This window comes from Lynx rufus, unplaced genomic scaffold, assembly GCF_022079265.1.
Source record: "Lynx rufus isolate CCGP_SWC_20201006 ecotype Redwood Valley unplaced genomic scaffold, mLynRuf1.p SCAF_20, whole genome shotgun sequence".
NCBI classification, from domain to species: Eukaryota; Metazoa; Chordata; class Mammalia; order Carnivora; family Felidae; genus Lynx; species Lynx rufus.
In genome coordinates, this window is record NW_025814835.1 from 8,506,889 (window position 1) to 8,530,176 (window position 23,288).

Here is a 23,288-nt window from a genome sequence, read left to right on the forward strand (position 1 = left end):
GCATTTTCTAGAAAGCTGAAACAAAAAAAAACTTACATATTTTTGTTAGTTTACTGAGTGGCCACTTTAAGAAACATACTCTGTTTTTAAGTCCTTATTCAACATTTCAAATTAAAAGGTTTTTTTTCCTACATAAAAATATTCAAACCGTTTTTCTGCTTCAAAGATTTCAAAAAGTCTGGCACCCAATTATAGATGGTTTGATTTCTTAGAAAAGAACAGTTCTGTATAACAGAGTAGCATATGGTACAATTTTAGAGTGACACATCAAAGGTAATATTCTTTATGTAAATCCTGAAAACAAAGCCAGACCACATTTTCTTAATGTACAGGAATAAGGAATGACAATGACACCTCCTTCTCTGACTCTTTTCCAGCTGACACTCTATGTTAATTGTTCATAAAACTTGGAAAGTATTTTGTCAATTCTTGCATAGACAGTAATTAGTTCTAGAAGTACTTTCCAGGGGCGCCTGGGTGGCTCAGGCGGTTAAACGTCCGACTCTTGGTTTCAGCTCAGGTCATGATCTCATGGTCTGGGAGATCGAGCCCCGCATCTGGCTCTGTGCTGACAGCATGCAACCTGCTCGGGATTCTCTCTCTCTCTCCCTCTCTCTGTCACTCAAAATAAATGAATTAACTTAAAAAAATTAAAGTACTTCTGGAGCCTGACTGACTTCTGGGGAAATCTCCTGGGTTGGCTCATAGAAGGGAGTTAGCTAGCTCTTCATTGTGTGAAATGACGGGCAGAAAGCCACACTGAGGCAGCAGGCAGGAAGGGCGGCACGCGGGGTGCGAGAATGGAGTGACCATGTGACAGAGTGCGGGCACAGCAGATGGCCCGTGAGCTGTAGCTCCTTCCACTGTCCACAGAGTTCAAAGGTAGGCATCTAAAGGGTGACCGGTCAAACTGAAAAAAGCAAACCATTGGAATCGGGGCAGAAGGAGGTACTCTAGGGATTTGTATTAGATTTTATTCTCCAGACATCAGTTTCCAGAGTTTATCAGTCTTAACGAGCGAGTAAACCAGGATTCATCAGTATTACACACGTTACATTTAATGGCATACACTCCAATGAAATGTTAATTAGCTTATGCATTTTTCTTTCACAGTGAACCAATTCCTCTGTGTTTTCAGTGCCCTAAATCAGAAGACCTCTTTCAGGTTTGGTGTACTGGCCACATTTCATCCTAAGACGAACTCACTTCAGCCATGATTTTGGTGGCTAGGCAGGGACTGCCTTCCACTGAATCTACAGACCATTTCACTCACCTGCATTACACATTAGTGCCTGGACAGTGCAGGGAATGAAGTCATAAGATGCTGGTCGGATCACTTCTGTCTCTGACTTGTTTATCACGCCGTTATAACACCATGCCCACATTTTACCGAATTAATTTAGCCTTTTTATGAGAGGGTGCAACTTAAGGTTTGGTATTTTTATTCAACGTGAGTCGACAAAGAACACTAAGAATTTAGTCCCATTACACTGTCAGTGCTACACAGCATTTCTCTCTCCCTAAAGAAATAACTTCAAAATCCCAACACATTTCAGATCACATAAGGCCAGTAGATTCTGTTTTTTAATGATTTCTTCCAAATCTCTTAGCAGGATAGCTAAGGACCAGATGGTTATAAACCAGCCATTCTTTTCCACAGTGACTGAGTCAGCTAGAAATAGAAGTTGTTCCAAATTCATTCAAGTTGTCATTGGTATTGAACAATCAGTAAACAGAAATGTCTCCCATTATCCCCAAAGTAAATGGACTGCTCATAAGATGTGCTGGGCTGACATCACTTGAAACTTAAAACTGAAGGATTATGTTTATCCACAGACCACGTAACTCTGAGCAGCAGCGCTTACTATTTTTCTAATACCACACCCAAATTTTACTTCTTAAATGCAATAAAATTGATTTTATCCTTTGTACTGGATATATACCAGCTGTTACTTTGAGTTCTATAAACAATGCTTTAACAATTTAAAGTCATATTTGACAATACAACTCAACGATTATCAAAACCTACTAGGTGTTTTCCTGGCTTACTTCTATTAAGTTAGTTTTATTGCCACAAATGTGGAAAGTTGTACAACCAGCAGTGAGTACCTGAAGTAACAGAACCTTTATATTGGGGACCTTCCCCTCATTCATGAGCATAAGTTGAACCCTTCCAAAATTAAATAATCTACATGGTTCAAAGGATCTCTTAATTGGGAAATAGAAATGCTTTTTAAAAATAAAAAAAATACTTTTGGTGAAATCATGTACACACATTGTATTTATTACATTGTATTTATAATATTGGGCTATATTTGTAGTGAGTTCCATTCATCTAACTCCAAAAATGGTATCTTTGTCTAGCATGTTAAGCTCTAACACAAAGGCATAAGTTTATTTCTGTTTACAGGTTCTGTGCCACAGGTGAGAACCAACATAGGTTTTGTAATTGCATGTATAACAAAAGTGCTAATCAAAGTAAAGACTTCGATGCATGCCTATTACCTTTCATTTTGATTTGAAGAATAATTTTTGACTGTATCCTTTTTGAACTTAATTGTGGTAAGAAGGATTATGTGAAGTGTGAGAAGCAGAAAACCACAGAGAATCCTCTGGATTAAAAATGCTTTGTTAGGGGCGCCTGGGTGGCTCAACAGGTTGAGCGTCCGACTTCGGCTCAGGCCATGACCTCATGGCTTGTCAGTGCTGACAGCTCAGAGCCTGGAGCCTGCTTCAGATTCTGAGTCTCCCTCTCTCTCTGCCCCTCCCCCACTCATAGTCTCTCTCTCTCTCTCTCTCTCTCTCTCTCTCTCTCTCTCAAAAATAAACATTAAAAAAAACAAAACCTTTTTAAAACAATCAACAATAATAATGTAAGACCCAAATGTATCTTACTGACTAATACAAACAGGTATGGGGAAAAGATGTTATTTTAGAAAATAAGATTCTCTTAGAAGTAAGGATATAGAATTTGGATAATATAATGTAGACAAACTGACATCCAGGTATTTTGGGTACAAAGTAATACTTATGCAAAATTTTTAAAAATTAATGATAAGTATATGGAAATATGGGGACTTGGGGTTTACTCAAATATTTTTCATTTTTAATATGGGGGAATTTATTCAATTCATGGATATTTCATTATATATTTTGGATGGAAGAAATTATAAAAATAACTTCATTATATTATGGATAAATTCAGTGCTTCAAATAATTATTTCGGAAATTAACCAGGTTGTTCAGACGCTAAATACAAGTCGCCTTAAATTAGTTGGAGATAAGTTTCCAGATTTCACATACGGGCATACCACGTTTTAGTATGTTTCGCTTTACTAGCACTTTACGTGCTAAGCTGATGTCAAGGTGTTTACAAATGGAAGGTTCATGGCAACCCTACATCATAAAGTCTACTGACATCATCTTCCCAACAGCATTTGCTCATTTTGTGTCACATTTTGGTAATCCTGGCAACATTTCCCACTTTTTTGTGATACTGTATTTGTTATGGTAACTGTGATCAGTGATCTTTGATGATATTATTGTCATTGTTTTGGAATGGCGCAAACTGTGCCCATACCAGATGGCGAAATTAACTAACAAATGCTGCGTGTGTTTCTGACTGTTCCACTGTCCCCATCTCTCTCCTTCTCCTCAGGCCTCCTCATTCCCTGAGACACAACAATACTGAAATTAGGCCTATTAATACACCTATAATGGCCCCTCAGTGTTCAAGTGAAAGCAGGAGTCACACATCTCTCATTTTAAATCAAAAGCTAGAAATGATTAAGCTTAGTGAGGAAAGTATATCAAAAGCTGAGACAGGCAGAAGTTGTGACATTAGCCATGTTGTGAATGCAAAGGAGAAGTTCTTGAGAGAAATTAAAAGGGCTACTCTTGTGAAGCCAGGGCTAATAAAATGTAACAGTCTTCTTGCTGATACAAAGAAAGTAGTGGCGGTCTGGACAGAAGATCAAACCAGCCATGACATTCCCTTCACCCAAAGCCTAATCCAGAGCAAGGCCCAAACTCTCTTCAGTTGTTTGCAGAGAGGTGAGGAAGCTGCAGAAGAAGTTTGAAGCTAGAAGAGGTTGGCGCATAAGATTTAAAGGGAAGAAGCCATCTCTGTTATATAAAAATAAAGGGTGAAACAGAAAGAGCTGATGTAGAGGCTACAGCAAGTTATTTAGGAAACTGAGTTAAGATATTTCATGAAAGTGGTGCCATGAAACAACAGGTTTTCAGTATAGATGGAAACAGCCTTCCGTTGGAAGAAGATGGCATCTAGGATTTTCATAGCTAGAGAGGAAAAGTCAATGTTTGGCTTGAAAGCTTCAAGGGACGGGCTGACTTGTTAGGAACTAACGCAGGTGATGACTTTATATTGAAGCCAGTGCTCACCTACCATTCTGAAAATGCTAGGAACTTAAGAATTATGCTAAATCTACTCTGCCCGTGCTCTGTAAATGGAATACCAAAGCCTGGATGATGGCACCTCTGTTTACAACATGGCTTCCTGAATACTTCAAGCCCACGGTTGAGACATGCTGCTCAGAAAATAAGGTTTCTTTCAAAATATGACTGCTTGTTGACCATGCATCTGGTCACTCAAGAGCTGTGACCAAGATGTACAGCAAGAGGAATGCTATTTTCATGCCTGCTAACACAACATCCATTCTACAGCTGATGGATCAAGGAGTAATTTCAGCTACAGCTGCCACCGATAGCGATTCCTCTGATGGATCTGGGCAAAGTCAACTGCACACCTCTGGAAAGCATCCACCATTCTAGATGCCAGTGAGAACATTCGTGATTCGTGGGAAGAGGCCAAAGTATGAACACCAACAGGACTCTGGAAGAAGTTGACTCCAACCCATGTGGATGACCTTGAGGAGTTCAAGACGTCAGTGAAGGAAATGACTACCCATGTGGTGGACACAGCAAGAAAACTAGAATCTCAAGTGGAGCCTGAAGATGTGACTGGATTGCTACAATCTCATGGTAAAATTTCAATGGATGAGGAGTGACTGCGTATGTGTGACCGAGGAACATGGTTTATTGATATGGAATCTGCTCCTGCTGAAGATGCTGTAAAGATTGTTGAAATGACATCAAAGATTGAGAATATTCCCCATAAACTTAGTTGATAAAGCAGACGCAGGTGTTGAGAGGACTGGCTCCAATTTTGAAAGAAGTTCTACTGTGGGTGAACTGCTATCAAACAGCATTGCTTGCTACAGAGAAATTGTTCATGAAAGGAAGAGTCAGCCGATGTGGCATACTTCACTGTCTTATTTTAAGAAACTGCCACAGTCACCCCAACCTTCATCAACTACCACCCTGATCCGTCGACACTGAGGCTAGACGCTCCCTCAGCAAAAAGATTACTGTACTTGCTGAAAGCTCAGATGACGGTCAGCATTTTTTGGCAAAGAAGTCTTTTTAAATTAAGGTATGTGCAATTTTTTTTTTAATGTGAAAGGTTGCATTTTATTTGAGTATGTTGAAGGTATGTGCATTTTTTTAGTCATAATGCTATTGCGCACTTAATAGACTACAGTTTTAGTATAAACATAGCTTTTATATGCCCTGGGAAACTAAAAAATTCATTTGACTCACTTTATTGCAACATTCACTTTATTGTGGTGGTCTGGGACCAAACCCACAATATCCCTTAGGTATTCCTATATTGGCATAGTTGAGCTCTTTTCCCTTCTTTCTCTTTTCCTTAATGACGATAAGCAGAATCTCTTAGCCAGATACTGGGTTTCCAACATCTAAGCCATCTGCTCCTTCATTTAGTAGGCATTGACTTGAGAGTGAACATGTCCAAAAAAAAAAAAAAAAAACAAGGATCAAGGGGTCTCTTCAAGTAATAAGCAAGCTCCAGAAATTCTTATTTGTGTTCCACAACATTCTACTCATAGAGTTATCGCAGCAGGTCTGGTGGGCCATGGCAATTCACACACACAAACACACACACACAGCACAATGATCACTTACTCCCTCTCACGCTATCACAAACACACAACGATCTGTCATCTGGCAACTTAAACAATTTTCCCCATGGGGCTGCCAAATTAGTTTCAAAAAGTTGTTTTGAAAAAAAAATCTCTTGGGAAAAGCTGAATGATAAATATATCGTTATCACAAAACTTACATACAAATTTTGCTCATTTATTACTTCATTAATGCAACACATTTGTATTAGCACCGTGATGCTGGTGAGTCTAAGGTGAGAAGGAAAACATGGTCATGTCCTCATTGAGCTTAAATATGATGGAGAGATTGTGAACAGGGTAAGTGAAGGCCAAGGTCAGGGTGCTGTGGATGTGGAGAGAATAGGCACTGATGTGAAGGGCATGAGACACCAGTGCCAAAATGAAAGCACATGTGGAAACGTCCAGGAGAAACGGTGCACAGGGGGCATCGTAGGCTGGGGAGGGGCTCACGCAAGGAGTCCCTGTTAGAAGGAACAACACACACATGTGTCCCCTTGTCCATTTTTCTTGTGTTCACAAAACATACAGAAGCTACATAGGCACACATTTAGGATTATTTTTGTTGTTTGTCATTACTGTTGTCAGTTACTTTTTACCGTATTAGAATATACCAAACATTTTTTTCCCCTCCAAGTCCCCCCTAGCCTGTCATTAACTTAAAAATATATCACAGATGACCTTAGAGATAGTATAGAGATATTTTCTACTGCAAAGATTTTTGAGGTAAGTATAGTAGTAATAAAAATATTATAGAAAGATTCTGTGTAAACTTTGCCCACTTTCCCCCAATGGTAATATTTTGCAAAATTATAGTATAATATCACAGCCAAGATAATGACATTGATTGTGCACTGATCTTATTCAGATTTCCCCAGTTCTACTTGTACTTACTTGTGTGTGTGTAAGTTCTGTACATAACTTGCCACCTGTGTGGGTGTGTTTATGCACCATCATAATCAGGATAACTGCTCAGTGCCAACGCAAGTTCATGTTACTTTTACGACCCTTCATCCCCTTGGGCCCCCACACCTCCGATCCCATTCTTAACCTCTGACAAGGACTCTGTTCTCCATTTCTAAAATTTGTCATTTCACAGATGTTACACAAATGGATTCACAAAATATGTAATCTTTTCGGATTGACGTTCTTTCGCTTGGTTGGCATAATTCACTCAAGACTCATCCAGGTTGCTGCATTTATCAATAGTGTGTTCCTTTTTGTCGCTGAGGGGTGTTTCATGGTGTGAATGCAACACAGTTTGTTAAAAGACCTCTGGCTTCTTTCCGGCTTTTGGCTATTGTGAGCAATGCTATTATGAATAGTTTTTTGTATGTGTATATGTATGTGCACGAACATAAATTTCCATTTTTTTCCCGAGATAAATGTCCAAGAAGGCAATTGCTGCATTGTGGAATCATTACATGGTTAATTTTATAAGAAGCTGCTCGCCATTTTCCGAAGTGGCTTTACCGTTTTATAATCCTGCCAACAATGGATGAGGGATCTAGTTTCTCTGCATCCTCACAAACATTTGGTGGTGTTACTTTTAAAAAAAAAAAACTTTTAGCCATTCTGACAGGGGCATAGTGACAGCTTATTGTGGTTTTATGGTTTTTGTTTTTTTCTCACTGTAGTTTTAATTTGCATTTCCCTAGTGACTAACTTACTTTAAACACTGGATGCATGCATTCACACCTTCACCTGTTCATTTCATATAAATGGGATAGTTCTATGCTGGGTATTTTCTTCTTTTCCCTTTTTTGCTTGCGTTTTTCCCCATCTTCCTTTTCCAACCACTTCATTACTATCTCCTCTCACCCCAGGTAACACGTGTTAAAACACACACTATCTCTCTCATTGTTTCTTTTACAAATGCCATTATTCAGTATGCACTTCTCTGATGACGTGTTTTGCTTGAGGTACTAAAATTCATACAAGTGTCTTCAAGTTAATTGGCTTACTTAGAATTCTTTCTAGTGATTGCATAATATCTTGTGATGAGGATATACCGCAATTCGTTCAAGTATTTTCTTGATAGCCATTCATTTGTTTCTGATTTTGTTGTAATCACACATAATTTGCTTAAACCTACGACCTCACGTACTGGTGCATATATTCATACAGGATATGTTCCCAAAGAGGCTCACTGAGTCAAGGGTATGCATATTATTTAATAGCAGTTGTTGGTTTACTCGAAAGAAAAAATTGAGGCAATTCACATTCTCAGTAGCCATCATGAGAATATACTTTTACATGCATTCGCATTAGAAATAAATCTGAGAGCTCCTTTTCATTTTGGCTTCAACCATATTGCTATTTTGATTTTCACATCTGTGACTGCTTTACCGTTGGGCTCTTTTTTTCCCCAAATAATTTTGCCATTTTATCAACAGACATGGACTACTGATCTTAATTAACATTGATCTAAAAAATAAAATCTGCTAGAAAAGATACTCAAATTCCCTGTTTATGTGTTTCAAGCAGTTTCTTTGTTTTCCACTGTCATGTGCCATGAAGTTAAGAAAATTTAAGAAGCTTGTGCCAAAGTTTCTTAAATACTTCCGCTACCAGCAAGTGAAAGCCGTCAAGCAGACCGCTCTATCTACATACAAAAAAGTGATTTAAAAAACAAATAATTCAAATAAGTCATAATTTAAACTAGTTGAAAACTCCATGCTAGGAATCCAAATAAAGCCATTCTTTTAGTTTTACACTTGGATCTATCTTCAGCCTCGATGTCTGCAAATTCTTCTCCTGGATATTAAGGCCATTTCGTTCTAACGAAGGACCCTGCATCTGTCAAAACTCTTACATGAGCCATGAAACCACCACTGCCACAAAGAAAATACAAATAAAAATAATCTTAAAAAGCTTCCAGTGTCAGACTTGTGGGTTATGACTCTTGAGTCCGAATTTCAGAAACATAATTCGATATCATTCTTCACTGAAATAACAGACTTTAGCGTTGCCTAAGCATACACACAACATGGCCCAGTATAATTTCAAAAATGTAAAGCAGCACAAACATACAAACAATAGTGAAAATTATCTTTTATCTTTCTGGAAAACCAATTTTCTGGTTGTTAGTTTCAATAGGAGACAAGAGCTAAGAGCTCAGAGAAAAGTGAACCGGTTAGACAGGGAACATGAAGGCACACGCACTTTTAGATGTGAATAACGGCAAGGTTGGGACAGGTTCTGTTATAAAATGGAATTGATATCACCAGTTACCAGACTTCTATGAGATGCCAAAAGTCAATTTTAAATGATGAAATGAGTCCAGATGACGGGCGGGGAGAAGGATGGCAAAAGGGATTAAAAGCATCCAAGGAGAGAGAAACACTTTGATAAATCCCAATTCACTTCGGCAAAACTGAGAGAAGCGTAGGTGAGGAGGTGTGAACCATTTTATTCGGACAAGGCGAATAAAGAATAAGAGAACCTGGTATGAATGACACCTAGAAACTTCATAACTCCAGAAGCTTTATTTCCTTTTCAAAAAATAGTAAGGCTTCTACTAAAGACCTATTACTTTAAATTCACGTCTTTTGAACCCTTACTGTCTTTTGCTTCCATCCACTGTAAAAGGAATGCACTCCTCCACTGAGCAAAATCTTTAAAAAGCTGTAATAAGCCAACTAATACGTTACTTAGCACAGGGATTTCAAAATGAAAAATACTGCAAGTTCGAACCATAAACTGCCTTGTGTCTCAATGATGTCAGAGTGCTTTACGAGCTGGGATGCCAAAATTCAATCTGAAATGTATTCCCCTGTAGTACTGAGAGGCCATGAAAGCAACCAATTGCTCAAAGTTCTGTTCTGGAATGTCTGGGGACTTCGGCTGTGCTCTGCCACACTTTCGTGGCAGCGCAATTATTTTCCCACCGAGTGCCTACAGCCGCACCCGGCAAGGACCAGAGTACGAGTCGCAAGCTTGCCCTGACAACAGCTCCCAGGCACCGTTTACTTAATTCTTCAAGCTCGCATGGAAACCTCCAGAGTCCTCTGACCACCTGGGAGCAAAATCCAGACACAGACAGATGACAAACAAGCACCCAAAACATCTGTAGAAATCAATATGTTGAGCTTGCTCCTAAAGTCTTCTACAGCCCAGTCTTACCACAAAACGCCTTCCTAGTCAGTGGTGTAACTTCATCCATCTGGGCCATTGTCTCGGGCGCAGTTCAATTTCCACAAACTGTAGACAGAGGCTGCAATTGCTTACCTGACTCACAGGCAAATGTCTTTGACGTTTCATCATGAAAGATAATTGCTACTGCATGCTTCTTTGTCTCTCGAGGCAGTCTGGTTATATTTTTGATGTTGTGCAGTTCAGTTACCTTGAAAGAAAAATATTTTTCACTTAGTGTATAATGGAGGCTGTATACCAGAGTGCTGAAACAGAATAATCCGTTATTACTCTCTTAAACCAATCTCCACTGAACATTTGTACTCATTTCCAAAGAACTGTAGCCAAAAACAATACAGAATGAAAAAAAAACAAAACAAAAGATGGCTTCTCTTCCGCCCTCAGTTTTGATCTTTGCTGAATTTCATAACTCCATGAAAGCAAGGACTCTGTCTTCTTATGAAAATTGTATCTTCTGCCAACAATAGCTGGCGTGGCATATAGAAGATTCTCAGTAAATTTTTGTTAAACACTGATTGGATTTAATAACTCACCCCTCTCCTAACTCTCAGCCATGGTGCAAGTTCCTGGTAAGACCATAGTGACGATGCAAATGGCACCCGTCAACTGGTAGAAAAAGTGGCTTGAAAATGTGAGGTCCTTAAATATAAGCAATGGACTCGCTTCCCTGAAAAATGCACCTGGCGTTCATAACTCCATGTACCCACTGCTACCTCACCACATTCTCTCATTAAGGCCCACCCACGATTCATGCACCCAAGTTAGCAATTCCTTATTCATTTGGCAATTAGTAAACATTAAACACACTTATTTACTCTAGCTCCAAACTTTTTATGGAGCACAAGGTCTTCTACAACTTGTGCACCTTTTATTTTTCTCCACAGTCCACAGAAATGGGAAATGTCTATTCTCCCAATTGCTCTGCAGACACATGGCAACAATACTGTTGTATGAGGTAAATTTTTTAATTTGCTTCTCAGCATGCTGCATGTTGTTACTTCTTCTAACACAAAGGTCTGACAGGTTTGTTCTCATTTTCACTTAGTTCAAATATTGAAAAATTTCCCTCGAGGCTCCTTATTTGACCCATGTATCGATTAGAAGTGTGTCGTTTAACTCCATACATCTTAGGATTCTCCAGCTATCTTGCCATTATTGATTTTTTGTTTATTGACTGATCGATCGATTTTCTGATTTTTAGTTTAACTCCACTGTGACCTGAAAGCAGATATTGTACAATTTCTATTCTTTTAAATTTGTTCAGGTATGTTTGGTGGCCCTGAATGTGGTGTCCTTTGGTGAATGTCCTGTGAGAGCTGGGAAGAATGTGTTCTGCTGTTTGATGATACTGTCTGTAGATGTCTATTATATCTAGTCGACTGATGGTGCTGTTGAGTTTAACTCTGTCCTTACTGAATTTCTGCCTGCTGGATCTGTCCATTTGTGATGGAGGGATATGGAAGACTCCAACTATGATAGTCGATGCATCTATTTCTCTTTGTAGTTCTATCAACTTTTGCCTCTGTTGTTAGGTGCACCCACATTAAAGATCTTTATGTCTTCTTGTAGGATTGACCAATTTACAATATGTAATGACCTTCTTTATTCCTGATAACTTTCCTTTTGAAGTCTTCTTTGTCTGAAATTAAAAAACTACCTCCCCTTTTCAAATTAATGTTAGCACGGCATATTTTAACGAAACTTTTAATTATATTTTTTACTAATGTTAGCCTGATATATTTTTCTATACTCATTTACTGTTAATCTATGTGTGTCTTTATATTTAAGGTGGGTTCCTTTTTGAAAACATGTTGTTAGATCTTGTTTTTGGATCCACTCTGACAATCTCTGTCTTTTAATTGGTGCATTTAGGGGCGCCTGGGTGGCTCAGTTGGTTGAGCATGTGACTCTTGATTTTGGCTCAGGTCATGATCCCAGGGTCATGGGATCGAGCCCTACATCAGGTTCCATGCTGAGCCTGATGCCTGCTGGAGAGTCTTTCTCTCTCTGCCCCTTTCCCCCTGCTTGCATGTGCTTGCTCTTTTTCAAATAAATAAGTAAGTAAATAAATAAATGAAATAAAATTGGTGCATTTAGACTGTTGATGTTTAAAGTGATCATTGATGTAGTTGTACCATCTACCATATTTGCTGCTGTTTTCTCTTTGTTGCCCTTGTTCTTTTTTCCTATTTTTGTCTTGTACTCTTTTTCTGCATTTTATTATTTTAATTGTGCATTTTATATGGTTCTATTTTTTCTCCATTCTTATAATTTTGTCTTCATAGCCAGACATGTGTGTTGGGTAAAAAAAGGTAGGCCGTGGCTGGCCCGGTGGTGAGGTGTAGGGGGGCAGGGCAAGCATTCGCTAGTTCTAGGGTAAGGTCTCAGTTTTTTTTTTTTTTTAAGGTCTCAGTTTTGGACTTAACAGGTGGACTTCACAAGTGGGTCTCAGTCCTTCCCGCCTTAGGTGGGAAGGGATGGCTAGAGTGGACAGGAACTGGGTATTTCCCTTGTCTTTGAGAAGGGTACCAGCTTTGACTTGCTTGATTAATGTTCAGTGCTTGTTTTCTTAATCACACATGCTTTAATCGCAAATGCAGGATGTTGCTGAAAAGATTTAATTCCATCCATGACTCGCAACGCCATCCTAGAAGCACTAGCAATCACCAGCTAGTGTCTGAGGTGGAGAAACACGTACAGATATATTTCAGGTATTTTTAAATTTTTAGTCCTCCAATTTTGAAGATGCTACCTTTGATGCTCATGAGGACATGATAGCAACAAAATAATTAAAAGCATCAATTCAAGACCAAAAATTATACCCATGCCATGGAAACTAATGTCTGTGAAATAAAACTGTGAAGAAAGCCTGGTTATTTGTCATGTTCCCTTCTAAAACCTGTAGTGACCTAGACTCAGCCTCATAAAATAACAAACCCATTTCTCAGGGTTGCTGTGTAGGCTGTCCAGAGGAGCCTTTTTATTCTCTGTCCCAAGGATTTTACAGTTCTGTCACACTGCTGAAAAGTTCATTTTAAGGCATCTTTTTTAGATGTTTGTCTTTCTATTTGTAATTATCTCATTAACATTAACATGCAACATTGGGGCGCCTGGGTGGCTCAGTCAGTTAAGCATCTGACTTCGGCTCAGGTCATGATCTCACAGTCTGTGAGTTCGAGCCCCACGTCGGGCTCTGTGCTGGGAGCCTGGAGCCTGCTTCGGATTCTGTGTCTCCCTCTCTCCCTGCCCCTTCCCCACTCATGCTCTGTTTCTCTCTGTCTCTTTCTCTCAAAAAAATAAATAAACATTGAGAAAATAAAAACAAAATTAACATGCAAAATTAAAATCGGTAAAATAAGTGATTTTAAGCAAAATAACTGAAAAAAGATTTGCTTCATATACATGCACATACACAAATATACATATACTATGTATTTTTTTATATCTACTTATATATCTATGTATCTGAAAATACTCATTTCCTCTTCCAAGAAAGAGAAATTAGACACCAATATCTCACAGTTTCAGAGGATCAATACCTTGGGGAGAAGAGTAAAAATGCTTTTATTAGAACAATGACTCACATATTATATTTAAAGTACCTTAAAGCATATTCTCAAATAAAGTTAAATTCTTGAATTTTTAAATGATTTGTTAAGTGACTCAAATAATATTTAACTTGATTTTTATCCTAACTTAGCAAATTGAAGTTACGTTTGAAAAAGATTATTTTCAAGTGCTATTAATTTTAAGTAAACAAAGGATCTTACCCAAATTAAGTAGAATCTAAGAGCAATGAAGATTATATGTTGTCCAAGAATTCATGCAATTTCTGACAGGTGAACTTAAAAGTTATACGCTGCTATGTAAGCTATATCACGTGTAATATCTAGTTGTACAAACCAGTAACATACAAGCATTTACTATTCTGCTCAAGGGTCATCCCCAAATATTTTACTTACAAATATAAAAGAATATTAGAACAGACATCCTGAGTTCCATCTTTTTTGTCCTCTCATAGCAAAAATCAACAAAACAAATTAATGGATAGCTTAGCAAAATGCAGCCAGCACTGGGGATTCTCCAACTTCTGTGCCTTAGGCAATCTGACAGATGATGTAGTGTGAACACTGTGTTTGCTCTTCTGTAAAATTTACATTTAGAAATTTAGAAATGTAGACAAGCTCCTTAAGCAGACATTGCTAGTGGTTTCCAGAATAGTGCAAGGCTCTTTGTTGCTGACCAAGAGTGTGATGCCATGCACTTCAGCATGTGCTCTAAGACATTAAAGACAGGCCAGGAGAGCAAAATATTCATGAAGGGGATAAAATTCTGCTTCTCAGGTTGTCTTGGTTAGGAAATGCAAGTATTATACTAAATTATAAAATGTTATAAAATCGTACCAGAAGGCTTTCTAAGAAGTTTGCATATCTCCAGAATTGTTCCTTTAAAATTTTTTTAAAAAATGTTTATTTATTCTTGAGAGAGAGAGACAGAGCACGAGCAGGGGAGGGGCAGAGAGAGAGGGAGACACAGAATCCCAAGCAGGCTCCAGGCTCTGAGCTGTCAGCACAGAGCCCAATGGGGGGCTTGAACTCATGAACTTTGAGATCATGACCTGAGCCAAAGTCAGACGATTAACCAGCTGAGCCACCCAGGCGCCCCCAGAACTGTTCCTTTTTAATAAAAATACAGCTTAAAAAATATTTTTGAATCATAACAATTCAGGTCAAGATCTAATATATCTGCATCCCCTATCTTTACGTCTCCTTCTTGGTACTGTATGGATTTACCATTCAGTGGGAACTTGGTATTTTCTGAGATAAAAACTACTTTTAAAATAATATTTTTTAATTTTTAAAAATAAAAATGTCGGGGCGCCTGGGTGGCGCAGTCGGTTAAGCGTCCGACTTCAGCCAGGTCACGATCTCGCGGTCCGGGAGTTTGAGCCCCGCGTCGGGCTCTGGGCTGATGGCTCAGAGCCTGGAGCCTGTTTCCGATTCTGTGTCTCCCTCTCTCTCTGCCCCTCCCCCGTTCATGCTCTGTCTCTCTCTGTCCCAAAAATAAATAAACGTTGAAAAAAAAAATAAAAATGTCTTTATTAGTCTAAAACCTATCAATGTGACATAAAAATAATCAACACATTAAAATTGTGAAATTCTAGAGTATTTCAATAATATACATCAATAAATTATTGCATCATTTAACAATATATATTTGTAAATACTGCTCATTCACATGGCTATAGAAGTACAAAATATAATTAAAGTTTAATAAAAGAGTTAATTACTTCAAATAAATATGAAATTAGCAGAATTTAATGGAAGGAAATTTACTTCAAAAGGATTCAGGCAGTTCAGGTCTAAGTCCATAAATGACATGGTCAACAATTTAAAGGTGTTATTAAGTGATACAATTAAAACCCAAATATAAACATACATAAGTGGTGACTTTGCTTATCAGGGCTATTTCATTTTCATGTCAAGGAGTAATCCCTAAGGAATTCACAGTGATTGAGTCAGAAGGTTCAAAGACGAAACACATAACTTTTTTCTGTAGGAAAAAATTACTTTTAATTTTCTGTAGAAAAAAATTACACTTAATTTCTGTAGGAAAAAATTTATATTTTGAGTTGATTTTTGTGTATGGTGTAGAAAAGAATTCAATTTCATTCCTTTGCATGTGGATATCCAGTTTTCCTAGCATTTATTAAAGACACTGTCCTTTCCCCCTTGTGTGTTCTTGGCATTCTTCTCGAAACATAGTTGACCAGGTACCCATTATTATATACATATATATATACACACATATATGTGTGAGTATATGTATTTCTGGGCTCTCTCTGTTCTGTTCTATTGGTCTATGTGTCTGCTTCTATGCCATTACCACACTGTTGTAATTACTAAGCTTTTAATTACCATATTTTCTAATATAATTGGAAATAAATAAATACAATGTCTAAAGTTTTGTTCCTTCTCAAGACCGCTTTGGCTATTCAGGGTTTTTGTGGTTCCATATAAATTTTAGAATTTTTTTTTTTTCTGTTTCTGTGAAGAATGTCTTTGAAATTTTGATAGGGATTGTACTGAATCCATGTATCACTATGGATAGTATGGGCATTTTAACAATATGAATTCTTCCAACCCACGAACACAGGATATTTCCATTTGTGTCTTTTCAATTTCTTTTGTCAATGTTTTATACCTTTTAGCAACAGATCTTTCACCTATTCAGTTAAACTTATTCCCAAGTGTTTTATTCTTTTCGATGGTATTTTAAATGGGATTGTTTTCTTGATTTCCTTTCTGGAGAGATCACTGTTGCTATAAAGAAATGCAACTGATTTTTTTATGTAGATTTTGTACTCTGCAACTTAATTCATTAGTTCTTTTTTTTTTTTAATTTTTTAACGTTTATTTATTTTTGAGAGAGACAAGGGTGCCAGCAGGGGAGGAGCAGAGAGAGAGGGAGACACAGAATACAAAGCAGGCTCCAGTCTCTGAGCGGTCAGCACAGAGCCTGACGCGGTGCTCGAACTTATACACTGTAACATCATGACCTGAGCAGAAGTCAGACGCTTAACCAACTGAGCCACCCAGGCACCCCAATTCATTTATTAGCTCTAAGAGGGTTTTACTTTTTTTAAGAAAAGAGTCTTTATGATTTTATACATATAAGATCATGTCATCTACAAACAGAAATAATTTCACTCCTTTCTTTCTGATTTTGATGCTTTTTATTTCGTTTCTTGCCTAATTGCTCATTCTAGTACTTAGTAGTATGTTGAATAGAAGTGGGCATCCCAACCTTGTACTGGATCTTAGAGTAAAAGCTTTCAGATTCCCCACACTGATTATGACGTTAGCTGTGGGCTTTTCATAAACATCTTTATTTTGTTAAAGAAATTTCCTTCTCTACATATTTAATTGAGAGGTTTTTTAAATCGTGATTGGACGTTACACTTTGTCAAATGTTTTTTCTGCATCTATTGAGATGATTATGTTTTTGATCTTTCACTCTGTTAATGTGAGGTATCACACAGCTTGATTTGCATATATTAAACCAAATTTGTATCTTAGGGATAAATCCCACTAGGACATAGTGTGTAGTCTTTTTGATGTGTTGTTGAATTTGGTTTGCTAGTATTTTATTGAGGAGTTTTACATCTATATTCATCAGAGAGATCAGCCTGTATCTTCTTTCCTTGCGATGTCTTTGTCTGGCTTCAGTATCATGGTGATGTTGGACTTATAAAGTGAGTTTGGAAGTATTATTTTTAATTCTATTTATTTGTTAATTTGAGTATAGTTGACACACAACGTTACATTAGTTTCAGGTATTCAACATGGTGATTCAACAACTTTATACACTATGCTGTGCTCACTAGAAGTAGAACTACCATTTGTGAGCATGCAATGCTACTACAATAGGATGGCTTCTATTCCCTACACCGTACCTTTATTCCTGTGAATGGGTATTCATTCCAAGCAGGAAGTCTGTATCTCCCACTCCCCTGCACCCATTTTTCCCATCTTCACACTCACCTCCCCTCTGGCAACCATCAATTTGTTCTCTGTATTGATATGTCTGATTCTACTTTTTGTTTGATTGTTTATTCATTTGCTTTATTTTTTAGATTCCACATGTAAGTGAAATCATATGGTCCTCGCAAAAAAAGCTTCTGCACACCAAAGGAAACAATCAACAAAATGAAAAGGCAATCTACAGATTGAGAGAAAATATTTGCAAACCATGTATCACGCAAATCACGGTAAGAGATTATTATCCAAAATGTACAAGGGACTCATGTAACTCAATAGCAAAACAACCCCCCAAACAATCTAATTAAAACATGTATAAAGGATCAAGGTGAAAGAAACATACATAATGAGATTACTCTGAATTTTAAAGTATCTTTTACAGGTTTGCTGTCATGACAATTGAGATTAGATACCTGCCTGTATTTAAGTGCTCAATTTCTTTCTATAAACCTAACTACATTTTGAAAAGTGAAAAAAGTTAACATTTAGACTTTTAAAAAGTAGATCAAAATGAATTAGAAAATAAATTGCACTCTCCTTTTTTATTAATTTACTAATACTTCTTTTAATCCTGGTATTTTACTAATTTTCTATGGTTGTTTTAATTAAGTCAAAGATTTTATTTTTGAGAATAAAATGGTACATTTTAGGAACTGGTTTAATAAAATGTCACTTTATTAAAATAGAGAATATTGATCTTTCTAGTAAGAAAAGAAGATGGGGATTTTACTATTTTAAAAAAATTATTACAGGGGCGCCTGGGTGGCGCAGTCGGTTAAGCGTCCGACTTCAGCCAGGTCACGATCTCGCGGTCCGTGAGTTCGAGCCCCGCGTCGGGCTCTGGGCTGATGGCTCAGAGCCTGGAGCCTGTTTCCGATTCTGTATCTCCCTCTCTCTCTGCCCCTCCCCCGTTCATGCCCTGTCTCTCTCTGTCCCAAAAATAAATAAACGTTGAAAAAAAAAATTTATAGCTTTATAAAAAAAAAAAAAAAAATTATTACAATTAATAAATCTCAACCTTTCCATGCTTAAATCCTCAGCTTTCATAATAAGAATTTAAATACTGGTGTCACCCTATGCATTGTATGCTCCAATACCCGGGTGACAATATTTGCATAGGAATTTTACAATGGTGTCTTTCTAGTAAAATTTACATCAATTTTCCAGTAGCTATTTTCTTTGTATTTGTCTCCTGTCACTGAAAAACATGAATGCATAACGCTAAAAAAATCAATGCAATTCATTTTCTAAGCTCTTCGTGTCTCCGTGCTCTGAAATTATGTGCTGTGATAGAGTCCTCCAATGTTTAATATTTGACCACCCCAGCATGTATATAATCAGTAATTACAAGCTTAGTTTATGTCTTTGAAACATTTAAGGTCTCTCAAATATTAAACCACCTTATGAAATGCATCATTTAGAAAAGAGTGATTATAGATAAAATTACACTAGAACTGGAATTTTCTGTAATAGTCACGACTGGCTGTGTACACAGCATCTGATTCCAGCTCCTTCATTCTTACCAGAACCTAATTTTGTTCAGCTAGCTACCCCTGCATTCTACAGCTCAAGTGCCCTGGTGGGAGTCTCTCACCTCAAGCATCATGGTAGAACTTGCTATTCTTGGGCTGATGGTCTATTTGCTCATGATCGGTTTAGGAAAGAGGCTATAACCTAAGTATGACAAGTAAGATGTGAACAAAGGTTTTCTGGTTGCTTCTGATTAATGTTTTCTGATACGGAGATAGCCTTGGGCTAAAATCATCCCTCTTCCCCAATGGATGCTGTCTGGATGTCATCATTCAGAAATGCTGCAGCTATCATTCGACTAGGTTAAAGATGAAGGCAATCCTAAGGCGGCAGAGCAGCGATGGGGGCGGAACAGATCCTTAATTTTCATTCTTGGACACGGGTTACTGAATCAACTAACCTTGAAGCCAGTTCCTTTTTCTGGCTCTTCTCGATATGCTCATATGCGATAATGCTCTTCTGTAAGTTGTTTGATTTGAATTTTCTGTTACTTGCAGCCACAAACATTCTAACTAATAAAGCAGACCTACTCCTGAGCTTCCTTCATTGAACAATGGGAAATGGCCACCCGTGTCTGGTTGGCCATCACACAGTTAGTCTAAGTGATGACCAGAATCAGGGCCATGCCTCCTGTTTCTCAAACCAGTGTGCTCTTTTCATCAATTTATGCAATAGCTATCGCTTTGAGCATCATGCCATTTATTAATGGCAAATAATTGTTAATCAAGAAGTTATTGCAAGAAGGTGAAGTCAATGACAAAAAAAGACTCAAATTGTCAGGATGACAAAAGGAATAACAGGAAAACTCATTACTTTATTACCCTTAAAGTATTTTGAGGTAGTCTATTATAAAGTGTAGAGATAATCTATTTTTAGGTCTAAGAAATGCAGAAAATTAATCCATAAGAAAATATGTACTAAAGTAGGAAAACTAGGTACTTCTTTCTGTCCTCCCTTTCTCCTCCCTGCCCTCTTCCTCTCCCCCCGCCCCCAACTTCCTCCCCTTTCAACCTCTCCTCTCTCTCCCCAGGATAAATTTAGCATGTCTAATAATATGTATCACTGACTCTAAGGAACAAAAAGGCATGAAACAGCCCAGTCAGCTAGAATACCATTCTTATTGTGAGAACTGTCGTTTTACAACACAGACATAACAGCAACTATACAGCTCCTGTAACTTCTCTTAGCAGATGTGCAAAATGAAATCTTCATTATTGCATTGGGTTGAACAGTGGCCCCTAAAAGGTATTTCCAAGTCCTAAGCCCTAGATCCTTTGAATGATCCTTGTTCGTTTCCGGAAAGAGCTCTTTGCAGAAGCAATTGAATTAGAGATTTTGGAGGAGATCATCTTGGATTCGGTGTGGGCCCTAAATCCAATGAAGTGTTCTTACACGAGAAGAGCGGAGGGGGCTTGGAAGCAAGGGCAAAGTGGCGACAGCCATGGGAAGGTGACTGATGTGACGATGCCACAGGCAAAGAACACTTGGAGCCACCAGAGGCCGGAGAAGGCAAGCGAAGCCGCCCCCAGAGGTTTTGTTAGAGCGCAGCCTTGCTGACACCTTGCTGTCTGACTTCTAGCAGCCAGGACCATGAGACGATAAATTTCTGTGACTTTCACTACCAAGTTTGTGGCAGTTTGGTAGACCAGCCCTAGGAAACGAATACAACTGCACACAATTATTTGATGATAGCTACCCCTGTTTGTTATAAAGTGAGTAGTCTTAAAGATAAAAATGACTCAAAAAAATCACAAAACATTTTGTATATACTCCAATTTCTCTAATAAGAAAATAGTTTATGTTTTTTCACATTTTTATTTATTTCGAGAGACAGAGAGAGTGGGGGAGGAACAGACAGAGAGGGAGAGAGAGAATCCTAACATGGGGCTCAATCCCGCAAACCATGAGATCATGACCTGAGCCAAAGTCGAGTTGGACGCTTCACAGACTGAGCCTGATAGTTTCTTAAAAAGCAAGGATACTAGGTCAAGATCTCACAGTTCATGGGTTCGGGCCCTGTGTGAGGCTCAGTGCTGACAGCTCAGAGCCTGGAGCTTGCTTCCGATTCTGTGTCTCCCTGTCTCTCTGCTCTTCCCCCACTGGTGCTCTGTCAAAAATAAATAAATGTTTAAAAAAATTTACAAAGCAAGGATAACTCTGCTTATCACGACCCATCTAAAAGCATTAAATATGTGCTTTTTTTCTTTTTTTTATTGGTGCTTAATCAAATGATCATGCAGCTCCATGACGTGGCTCCCCCAGAGGTCAAGCAGATGGGAGGCGGAGGACATTCACACAAGTGCTCTTTGCCACTGAGGTCTGCCAGTGTCGGGGTCCGGGGGCAAATGCAGTGATACGGTAATAAAACATGAAAAACCATTATTTTCTAGAAAAATCATTTATTGATTTCTGAGGGGGGACCACCACTGAGGCTGACCTGATACGGAGCTGGTGAGATCCTCAACTTTCAGGTTGTTACTCCCTTTAAACTAGGGTGTCAGTGAGTAGGCATGGAGAAAATCATGCCAAAAGAGACAACTGAAAGGTCCAGATGAAAAGTTCTGACAGCTCCAGAGATTTTTGGCTTCTTCTGTGCTTGATTATAGTCTCTATGTAGCCAATAATAACTTAACTTCACTGGTTTGAACACATTATCAGGGAACAGAAAAGCATCACCATAGGGAGCCTACCATCAGCCTGAAATATCAGTACAAATAGCGTTGAAAAGACTGTTGGTGGGACTCACTCTCTTCCTTATAGCAGAGTTAGGAGGAATCTCCTATCTGACCTTTTCAAACAAATCAAACATCTCTTTGCAGAAACTTCCTCTGTGGTCTCTAATCATAGATTTGTCGGTAATTGTCACAAAGATCTGAAAATTCACTAATATCCGAGCAAGAGGTTATATGAATTGTGCATTTTGGAACTCTGCTCTTGTTGGTGTTTTCTGGAACCAAAACATAGGAAAAGGTACCTGCTGATCAAAGAAGTTCAATGTTAGCTGTGTACATCTGACAGCTAGGAAGAGTTACCACGAATTGATCAAGACTGCGGACCTTCCGTTACGTAGCAGCAGATGGAAAGTAGTACATTACGAAGGTCCAGCACTGGTGGCATGAAAAACAACTGACAACGGCCCTGGAGGCCCTTGCTGTAAAAAAGCTGTTGCAGCTGTTCAAAGACACAAAGCCGTGTTTACGCACAAAATCTGCAGGGGCACGTCAGTCACCCTTTACAAGCGTCACAAGCTGGGATCCTCCTGAAAACAAGACTGGAAAAGTGCAAGAGAACCTGCCTGCAGGTTAAGACCCTGGATGAATAGTTGAAATTATGGCTGCCTGGATATCCCATCAAATCTGGTTCTCAGGCAAGATAATACGGATGCCAAAAGCAATGCGATGCATCCTTATAGCCTGTCCTGAGTGGTTTTGGAATCCATAGATACACACGTAGCATAGCAAAATGTTTTTTAAAAAGGACAAATTATAATCACAGGTGACAAAATTATCTGACAGTTCACAAGGAAGTTACATGCTAAATCTGTCCCACTCATAAGCAAAGATGTGGAAGTTCTGCCAGATAAGGTTAAGAGTCGAGTTACTTTACATTGTCCGTACAGACCTACACTTTCATATCTACTATCAACAACAAAACAAGTATATGGGTTTTTCTAGTCCATCTGTATTATTTATAAAACTTGAACAGGTATCAAATGATAAAATAGGATAAGTAAACTCAAAAGACCCAAATTATACCAATTACATTATACCCCCATAATACAACATAACTAAAATTTATAATAAATGGATGATGAAATATTCCACACTTATAAAAGTAAATAACATATTTCTAAGAACATCTGAGTTAAAAGGAAACTATCAGTTAAGTTACAAAATACATTTTAATGAAAATGGGACAGTACACATTAAGATTTGAGACACTAAAAAAGAAATACATGAAAAACATGGGCTGAAAAATACTTTTCATGAATAAAAAAGGTTGAAAACAAAGAACTCAGGCATTCAGTTTAAGAAGTTAAAAAGAGAAAGAGCATTTCAATAAA

General features: G+C 38.1%; 1 protein-coding gene across 1 annotated transcript in view; it reads right to left on the reverse strand.

Moving 5' to 3' along the window:
• The window catches only part of DOK6 (docking protein 6), a 361,914-nt gene that overhangs the window by 212,294 nt on the left and 126,332 nt on the right, over positions 1 to 23,288 (reverse strand). The window contains exon 3 of the mRNA XM_047086483.1: positions 10,230 to 10,344. Coding sequence (XP_046942439.1) covers positions 10,230 to 10,344 — 115 coding nt within the window. The remainder of the gene's footprint in view (positions 1 to 10,229; positions 10,345 to 23,288) is intronic.